This window comes from Accipiter gentilis, chromosome 9 (assembly GCF_929443795.1).
Source record: "Accipiter gentilis chromosome 9, bAccGen1.1, whole genome shotgun sequence".
Classification (NCBI taxonomy): Eukaryota; Metazoa; Chordata; class Aves; order Accipitriformes; family Accipitridae; genus Astur; species Astur gentilis.
In genome coordinates, this window is record NC_064888.1 from 3,590,046 (window position 1) to 3,600,339 (window position 10,294).

The 10,294-nt window shown below is 35.5% G+C and overlaps 1 protein-coding gene across 1 annotated transcript in view; it reads left to right on the forward strand.

Annotated features, from left to right (window-relative positions):
* CCAR1 (cell division cycle and apoptosis regulator 1) overlaps nt 1–8,895 on the forward strand; it is a 31,674-nt gene extending 22,779 nt beyond the window's left edge. The window contains exons 20-25 of the mRNA XM_049810200.1: nt 977–1,059; nt 1,960–2,106; nt 2,523–2,643; nt 3,227–3,412; nt 3,814–4,019; nt 5,361–8,895. Coding sequence (XP_049666157.1) covers nt 977–1,059; nt 1,960–2,106; nt 2,523–2,643; nt 3,227–3,412; nt 3,814–4,019; nt 5,361–5,420 — 803 coding nt within the window. The 3' untranslated portion in view covers nt 5,421–8,895. The remainder of the gene's footprint in view (nt 1–976; nt 1,060–1,959; nt 2,107–2,522; nt 2,644–3,226; nt 3,413–3,813; nt 4,020–5,360) is intronic.
* Nucleotides 8,896–10,294: the final 1,399 nt, after the last annotated feature.

Below are 10,294 nucleotides of genomic sequence, written 5' to 3' on the forward strand. Positions count from 1 at the left end.
CTGGCTGTGAGAGTGCCCTGGGCTTGTCTGTTCTGTACAAGTGCTGCTACTTCCCATAATCTGTCCTTGTGCCATTCCCAGTCAGAATTGCTGAGAACAAACCAACATGCCATGGAGGTGCAGGAGAAAGCTATAGCTTCTCAGAAACGTGTTGACAAAATTAGACAAGTGTTCTGATACATAGTTTTTTCCAAAGTTTTCCTCACAAGAAAGGTGAGCTTAAAGCTGAACTTGGCACGTGATTCTCTGACCAAAGACTTGCACATAAGGTACAGAGCTGCATGCCATAATCCATCCTTGCAGTTGTCATATTCCTCTTTCTCTCTTGATTTTGGATTTAGTTTTACTGTACTGTCTACCTTTAAAAAAAAAAAAAAAAAAAAAAAAAAAACCCAAAAAAAACCCTGCGGTTTGTAATTCACATCTAATAAGCAATGTGATTTGTAACTTCTTGGAGAATCTAAGTCATAGGATCAGTAATATCTCACTCAGACATGAGTATAAACACATGGTTTTGATTATATAGTTAATATGGGTTTTATGATTATAAAATACTTGAGAGTAAATAGTACTGATTTTGTCCTAATAGGAATAACCATAGCTGAATGCAGACTCTGCCAAGCCTCATTAGTGAGAATTGTGGTAATTTTCTGCACCACTTAAATAGATGGTGATGTTGGCGGAACTCATTTTGGCCTAGTTAGCATTTGTTTTGGCTCTTCTATCCTGTGTGTGTGAAAGAAACACAGGGTTAAAAAATGACAAATGGCTTATGTTAAAATAAGACCAGAGAAAATAAAAATTTAACAGGACTTGCTTAAATGCCATTTGGTTTTTCTGTTATTTTTCAGGGAAATACATTGATTTCAGATATTTGGGGGTTTATGTGAACTTTTAAAATGAACATATGTATTTCGAGATAATGGTTATAGAATCGTTTGTTGTGGGTATGTTGAATTTTCTTTCTATTTTACAGACCGGGATGAAGAGGAAATGAACAAACGAGAGGACAGAAGAGAGGGAAATAGGCATTGTAAAGAGAGGTCGTCTAAAGATAAAGTAATTAACACCTTTCTTAACAACTACATCCAATGTTGTTAGAGGTGTCCTACTTAGAGCTTAACTTTTTTTTTTTTTTTATTGTAAGACTATTCGCACTCTTTGATTCCTTCAGCACTTCTGGACTGAAACATTAAGTGTTTAGAAGTTAGGGAACATGTGGCAGCTTTGGGTAGGGTGCTTACAACCTACTTTCACTTACATTTTAAAGTTTGTTGGGTGAAAGCTGTTGGAAAACTTTCTTAGATACTGACCTGTCTGAAGGATGTGAGGACTGATGCTTTATGTGCATACAAGAGGCACCAGATGTGATTATTTTATGCATTATTTTCAACTGCTGTATTCTTATCTAAGAAAAGCGGAAGCTTAGCTTGATTGATAAACTGGCATAAAACAAGTTTCTGATTCTCTTTTATTTTTTTCTAAAGGAAAAATAGGAGAGGTAGGAATAGGAATAATAGGAAAACACAGTGCAGAATTGCTGTAGCTGTGAGAGCTGGATGCTTATTCATTACACGTTTATAGGGATTTCACTTTGAAAACAGCTGTTCAGTAAAATATATAATTGAGAGAAGGGATGTTTACTTGTTTAATTGGGTTAATTCTTCAAATTTTTTTGCAAACTAGCATGAACAAAAGGAAAGTGTGTCTACCAGATGTTACTGTGCATTGTACTGTAATTCTTTTAAATACTTGAAAGATTACTTGTTCTAAGTAGCTAGCTCGTATTATATTTGAGCTCAGTAGGTGAATGCTAGTTATATTAATCACTTGACTGAAAATAACGATAAAATGAACAGAGGAAGGCTTTTGTTAAGTGAAAAGTTTACATGTTTTTAGTAGATGATGGGAAAATGGTATTTTAACTTCCTAATGATCCCGTAAATGAATCTTCTGTAGGAGAAAGACAAGACGCAGATGGTAACTGTTAATAGGGATCTTCTGATGGCCTTTGTTTATTTTGATCAAAGTCATTGTGGATATCTTCTGGAGAAGGACATGGAGGAGATACTATACACTCTTGGACTACACCTGTCACGTGCTCAGGTTTTGTATAGTAATAGAAATCTCTTTGAAAATATTACAGGAATGCTGTAAGTGTAGAGTGTATATATATATATATGTAAGTATAGTTTAGCTTCTAAAGGCTGTTGCTTACATACTTGATCCCTGATTTTTATGTAGCCACTTAATATTTACTAAGAAATACTAGTTTAATCTTTTGTAAATTGTCTTGGAATGAAAAGGTGAAGTTTGCAGCTCTTAATTTGCCCATATTGTATGTGTAGCTTTTGTCTCAATTTTTTTTTTCCCTCTAGCTTGTTTTCATTTTAAGCCCCAGTATGTTAAAGTTCAAAAAGCTGTGCAATTTCTAAGTTTTCCAAGTTAAAACATTCTTGTTTAGGTACTACAATGTCTGCGTATTAAGTAACACTGTATTTCTTTCTGTGGCTGTGTTTTAGGTCAAGAAGCTACTTAATAAAGTAGTGCTTAGAGAATCTTGCTTTTACAGAAGACTAACAGATACTTCTAAAGATGAAGAAAACCAAGAAGAGTCTGAAGAGCTACAGGAAGATATGTTAGGTGGTATTACTTTTTTTTTTTTTTCCATGCCACAAACTTAGACAATTGTTTCTGTGCAAATAATAGTGAGAGTTTGGAGATACTTGCTTTCTTGCAGAAACTAATTCAGGTCTGCATGGAACCTGCCAGTTTGGAAAAGTAAATCTTGGGCAGTTCATAAATTGCAGTCTTTCTGGCTTCCAACACACCTTGTTGCATCTATAGGATAAATCTTAATATCTTGGAACAGGAAGGAGGACAGAGGTTAATGTTGAATATTGATGAACAACATTTCTCATTCACAGCAGTTTTGCGGTGAGGAGGATCAGTGCTGTAGGTAGTAGAACAGAGCCTGATTTTTTGAAGATAGATTACTGCAGAAAGGAGGCATAGAAGAATGTCATGAAAGAGCATGCTCCTTTTTTGGTGGGGGAGGTGTAATTGGGGTAAGGAGGGAGGAGAGAAATGTGAGGGATAGACTAGCAAACTTGAATCTGTATTTATTCTTTTAGGAATTTGTTCTTCTAAGAAGTTTTTGAGGTTGGTCACTAGAACCGAAAAATGACAGAATGATTATTTCCTAATGCTACTTAATCTAATACAGGAAACAGATTACTGTTACCATCACCTACTATAAAGCAAGAATCAAAAGCCATAGAAGAAAATGTTGGCCTCATTGTGTACAATGGAGCTATGGTGGATGTTGGGAGCCTTTTACAGAAGCTGGAGAAGAGTGAAAGAGTGCGGGCAGAGATAGAACAAAAGCTTCAGTTACTAGAAGAAAAAACAGGTGGGTCATTATTTGAAGGTGGTACTTACATGGATGCAAGACACTAAGACTTTTTAAGTAGATGAACCAATTTGAGTATATTTATGATCTAAATTCCTTAGCTATTTGTTTACCATAAACATCTATTTTCTATTTCCCAAGCCCTTTGAACTTGCACACCATCTATTGTTGAGTACTGTTGGTACCATTCTGAAATGCTTTTATCTTTTTTATTCAAGCTGAATGTAAGAATTCCAAATGTAGTCAGAATTCAGTGTTATCAAATGGTAATGCAATGCAGTTCTTATTGTTCTTTAAAAATTAGTAGTTAGGGTGTTGGCATGTAAATGGAATATTAAGATGCAAAGTACAGAGCATTGGAAGTGACTGACTTTTTTTTTTTTTTTTTCCTTCCCCCTAAGATGAGGATGAAAAGACCATACTACAACTGGAGAATTCTAACAAAAGTCTGTCTACGGAGCTTAAAGAAGTGAAAAAGGACCTTGGCCAACTGCAAGAAAATTTGAAGATCTCGGATGATAAAAATTTGCAATTTGAGGGTCAGCTGAATAAGACAATCAAAAATTTAGCTACTGTTATGGATGAAATACAGAATGTTCTTAAACAGGTTAGAATTGTTTAATTCCATTTTTTTATTGTATGCAAGCTTCCTGTAGACTAAATTATCAGAACAAAAACTTCAGAATAAAAAAGAATTTTACATTAATTCAGGGTAGTAGTATCTTAACATATATATATATATATAAAAAAAATACATATATAAGATGCTCAATGCAATACTGATTACTTAAAGACAACAAATAAAATGTATTTTTTCTAAGCTTGAAACACATGTTCTTGACTTAAATGTTTTTAAAAATCTATAAATATCAATGTAAATCTCAAACCATCTTAATGTTTTTCTGTCCTGACCTTGTCCACCCCAACAGTCCAAATCTGCTCTTCCATTTGATCAGTTAGGAGTAATTTTTCAAGGCAGAATTGAAGTATTTCAATTTATGTGGGCGTATTTCAGTAAAATGAGTTTTAAGCAAACTGCATAATGCTCCAGAGCATTTCTATCACTGTACAGAAAGATACTTGCATATTCCCTAGGAATGCTGGGGGTGGGGTGGGGGGGTCTGTTAAGTAAGGCTGAATAGAATTAGGTTATGAAGGCTACTGAGTGGCAAACTGGTGCTATGAGGGAGCCTTGCTCCTGCTTCTATCTACATTTATTTTGAAGCTCTAAAATCAAAACCACACACACAAAAAAAACCCTAGAAAACTTGACAAATGTTAGAACTTTTTTTCCCCCCTTGTAGGATACAAGTGATGCATCACATAAGTCACTGTAGCTTATTAAACTGGCAGTACCTTGCAGCTGTCTGTCACCAGTATCATTATGCAGTCCTGTGCTTCACTAATGTTGTAGACCTGCTACTCCACCAGAACTGGCAGCTGAAGGCACTGCATAATGCTTTTTTGTCATGCTCTTAGCCCAGTTAAATAGCCTTGCTCATTTCTGTCTGGTTATTTTTGAGATAAAAATGTCTTCTAAGCCTAGTGTTTTCTGATGGCTCTGGCCAATGTAAGTATTTTATTTCAGAACTATTATGGTAAATCATAATCCTAATTTAATGGATTTTGCAAGAAATTTCTACTTGCTCTTTTAAAAAAAAAAAAATCTCAGCAACCCCAAACCTTTAGACTATGAAGTCAGGCTTTTGGGGATGTTTTTTGTGCTTCTCTTCAGAAGTGCTTAAGTCACACTTAATTTCTGCGCCCTCAATTTTTCAGGAAGATCCTGGAAATATGAATTGGTTATAATGAACTGATACCTTACTCAGTTTAACATGGTATTTAAAGTTGCTATCAAACGGTATCTTTGTCTCTTGCTGCTTTACAGTTCACATGAGAAATAGCACTTCTAGAATTCATGTTATCCTCTCCCTTTTTTCTTTTAAAGGATATTGTGAAGAACGAAGATAAAGATCAGAAATCCAAAGAAAATGGAGCAAACGTATGATAAAACTGCTGCTGTTTAGAAGAATGATGTTACATAATGTAATATAAATCATGATACCAGAATGTATGGGAAGTGATGCATGTTTGATTTTAGTAGTATAAATATCTTAGTTCCAAAAAGATGTATAAAGTTTTATGAATGTGAGTGTCTGCTTCTGAAGATTGCTTGTAATTCTTAGCATTCAATTTGAGACACTCCTTGAGTGAAAATAATTTTGCATTGCAAAATGTTTTAGGATGAACTTTGTTATAGTTTTAACCCTAATAAAGTTCATCAACGTAATGAACAGTAGCAAGTATTTAATTACCAAATGTTTTTCATTAAAGTCTAGTGAAATCAAAATTTTCATTATTTATAGAATTGCCATTTTTAGGTTTTTATTTTTATTTCGGTCTAATTAGTCTTTTTAAATTCAAATATAAATCACAAAATAGCATGCTGCTTAATTTTGCAAGTAAAGTTTTTTTTAAAAAAAAGCTTCTTGGATATTTTTTTTTACTTGTCACAACTTTCTTTTCCCTTCCAAATGTAACTTTCTTCCCCAAAGCTGCTTGTATTAAAGCCTCATAATATACAGTAGTTCAGATGAGTTAAGAAAGCAATAGAAACCTACCAAAAATACTGGTAGGGTTGTGAGATTTATATGAAAATACATGGGCCTGTTTTAAATGTATGTCATTTGTGTTCCTTTAATTGTTCTTATCTTTGGATTAATATATATGCTCCTTTTTAATAACAAATGCAGTGTATTAAAATGTATGGTTGGATACCAGGCCAGTAGATGTCAGAATAATGCCTTACATGGAGAAAAATCTACCATTGTAAGCCACCTTTAATTAAATTTGGACTTCTTTCTTAATATGTGTAATTACTTCAAAGACTTTAGTCCAACAAAAGAATGGATACACAAGTATCAATACTCCATGTTATAATTACTAAGGAGCAGGACACAACCTGTTTTTTTGAAAGTGGGTAAGATTGCCTGCCTTTGTGTTCACAAATCACTAGAGCTCTAAACTTACAAGTTAACTTGACTATATTGTCAAAGGCAACTTATTCAAATAATGTGAAATACGAACAATTGTATTTTGATGCAACTTCCGGGAAAATTAAGGGTTTTGAAGGTTGGGACAGAAGTGTTTTCTCACAGAAATGGTTAATTTTAGCAGACCTTTTCTTTTTTAGCCTAGATGTCCTAGGTAACTAAACACGTGTTAGGAGAGTCCAAGTGCCATAATATGTATGAAAAACCCACATGGAAACTTATGGAGCTTTACTGAGATACACATTAAAATGCCTGAATTTATGTTCAAAAGAGTCTAAGCTGGTGCTTTTATCGTTTACCTTTCTTGGCTCTTTTGAAGCTAGACAAGTAAAATATATTTTCATTAAAATAACATGCATAAGCTTCCCCCTCATTCATCTCAGCTGAGTCACTGTATAATATCTTAACTGTTCACACTGAAGTAGGAAGTACTATAAAAACACTAATTATTGCATATAGGTACACAGAAAATGCATGCTTTATGAATTAAGCGATAACGGCTCATTAGAATGATTGAATGAGGATGGTGATAAATTAATCTTATGAAGAGCGTTATCTGTGGTGTACAGATGGTGTTAACAAATTCTTTTGTAATCAAATTATATTTTTCACCTTTACCTTTGTACAAATTGTTGACAGCATGTTTCGTTTTTGACTTTGAGCACCATTTACTTAAATGGACTTGGAAGGATTGCGTTTGAAACACTTTGTTCAAGAATTCTCAGCAGTACATGTGAACATACAAGAAAATAATTCTAGAATTCAAGATAACATCTTTTTAGGCACACTGAAACATCTGTTGAAATATTTTGCTGGGCTGTTTTTACCTTAAACTGCCACGCTGAAAGCAGTTGTTGCGACAAGCAGGCCTCACCTTGTGTTTCAGTGAGTGGCCCTGTGAGATGCTAGAGGGATACAGATTTTTACAGTATTTAAGAAAAAAGGTATTTGTTAGAATGAGTGTAATCTTTCTCTATATTGCTTTGATGTAATAGTGTTTCAGATACTATGTACAGTCTGCATTTCTGTTGGAAAGGAAATTAAAAGGGTAAAGAATAAAGGGGAAAAAAACAAGGAAAAGTTTGACAACCTCCACAGAGCTTGACCTGTCTCCTGAAGTACAACTAATCTGAGGAAGACCAAACAGCACAAGGTTCTGTATATACACAGTATCAATGCTGGTCATTAGCTAAAGCTTCTTGATAATATTCCCAGAAATAGAACTAATTCTTAAGAAAATTGAGTAGAGTATCAGTAATAGAGGTTTAGAGAAGCAATCTTCTCTCAGTTTTAGTTTATGAACAATGTTTTTTCATTTCATTTCCACACTTCCCATCTCACGGACTTTCCGCTTTAAGTCTTTCATTACATATCAGTTGCTGGTGAAAGGCTGGTAAAATTGAGCCTAAGGTGGGTTTTACTCTGATGCCTGAACATCCGTTTTGTTTGTAGTTTTAAAATCATCGCAGATGCTCTGTGGAAAGTAGTAAAGGTCAGACTGCCTTGCTCTGTGGAGAAAGCACTGCTACAGCAGACTAGTAAATGGAGTCTGGCCTCACTTTATAGGTTATTTCCCTTCCCTTTTGTATTTTGTCTAATATGGGGGAATTAATGAGTTAAACCCTTACAAAGTGATATTCGGACATCAGTGGATGTCTCTGAATAAGGCTAGGAAGAAAGTTCCAAGTGATGCATCTGCATGCAAAATGGTCTAGAATAAAGTAGGCTCTCTTGAGGCCCCTTTGCTTTTGCGCTGGTAATGAAAAGGCAGAAATACATAGTTTCAGTGCTACATAGCAACAGTGGCAAATAGGCCAACAGTGAATTTTTGCCAAAGTTTTCTGAAGTGTTGAGGATTGCATGCGGGATAACGGCGCTGCTTCCAGCACTGCTGCATGTTCTGCCATGATAAAGACACATAATGTTTTCTTGACTCACCCAGTGCTTGATGCTTGTGCCTGTAGCGCCTGGGCACTGCTGCAAAATCACTTCCCAGTTGTTGCTTGGTTTATCCCAGTTGTTGCTTGGTTTATCCGGTGTCCTCTGGCTCAGCCTGGGGCACCCTGAAGTGTACAACAAAGAAGTTGGAATTCTCTGTCGGGTGCCTGTGGGTTTCCATAGACCCAGCATTTACAACTGAGTTGTTTCAGAATCTAACATGATGAAGCCTAGTCCTTTAACGTAACATTTTTTTCAATGTTAAATTGCTTTGAGAGAGAGATGAATGGCTTTCAGTCCGTCTCTCGGCTGAGTCATGTACTGTGTGAATATCTGTTTGGACTTATGTAACACAGTTAACTTTCACTGACAGTTTTATCAGGAATGCACAAAATGTGTTTTTTCTCTTGCTTCTCTGTAATCTTTGTGTACCCAAGTCAGGTTCTTACCTTGAATGCATTTGTTCAGTACAGTTTAAATTTAAAAATATAAAATATAAAATAATTAATTTTGAGTGATTGAGTCTTATGGCCAGCAATAGATTGCAAAATGTGTAGGTAGCACAGTCAATACACTTATGCTAATATTTTCCAGAAAGCAGAAATGGTTCAAGTAGAAATTCAGCTGGGACTTGTATATTGCCATGTAGTGTGACAACAAAAATGGCACAAATAATGAATACCTCTACTCAGCCATCAAAACTGCCAGTGTTTTCCCACCAAACTTTTATAGTTCTGCATACTGGGTCTCATTAGATGTATGGCATGAAAGTAGTTACAGTAAAAAGCTCTAGTAACAGAATGTATTACTTTCAAGCAAAAATAACTTTCCTTTTTTTATTTATTCACTATATAATCAGTCCATGGCATCATGTTACAGAGTATAAATTTAGAGTTTTGTAACACACCAAGTACTGCCTGAAGTCATGTTTTGTAGTGTTTTACCTGTGGTTAGGATCCTTGCTTTTGAATTTCTAGGTATCTGATACCTGAATTTGTATTGAAAACATGTGACACTGCAGTTGTATGCTGCTTTTGATTCCTTTTATTGTGCTGGTTTTTAAATTGTTGTTCTCTTTTAACGAGTGGATCTAACTTGTTTGAGGATTCAGGTTAAGTACCCTACAGTACGTGTAAGAACCAGTATCTTTTTCAGGTGTGATGCAGTAATCCTGCAAGCTGTTTTAGCTAGGCCAAATAGCTCAGTTCTCTTTAGTCTTCTCTAAAATGACAGCAGAATAGGGGTGCTAAGTAGATTTGTTTGTTGCTTGCCTGCTGCAATTTGATTTTTTTGGTGCAGGGTTATGGGGTTAAACTATTAAGAGTTTTTCTGTAGTTCCTGCAGTACTTTACTATCCTCAGACCACTTACAGAGCACGTTAAGCCACGGATGCATGTTGAAATACTTTGTTGATAGAAATTATTCAAATTGTTCAGTGATGTCCATCTATTCAGATCTAACAGTCTGTCTTTCTTGCCCAGGCTGAGTAAAGAGCTTGTGTAGGTAACTTTTGTTCTTGCTAATAACTCGGTCTGCAGTGTCAAGGCACGTTCGTGCAAACTTCCCGTAGGAACGCGATCAGCCAGCGTGGTGAGGTCTGATCGTTTCATTTCTTTGTGGGAAGCAAATGATGTGGTCCGTGTGGTGCCTCTAAAAGTATTCTCTCTCATATGCTCTAGAATCTTCCACCCTAGCTGATACTGGAGTGTTGTAGTGATCTTTTGGAATAAATAGATAACGATAGTCCTGTGATGGGGCTCTGAATGTTTGGAGAAAGTATGCTTGCAACTTTTTTAGTGGTGTACAGAAGGATTTGTTTGAGTGTGAGATTTGGGTTTTTTTTCCCCCTGCGTTGCTTAATTCTTTTTGGTCTTCCTGACACAGGGTCATC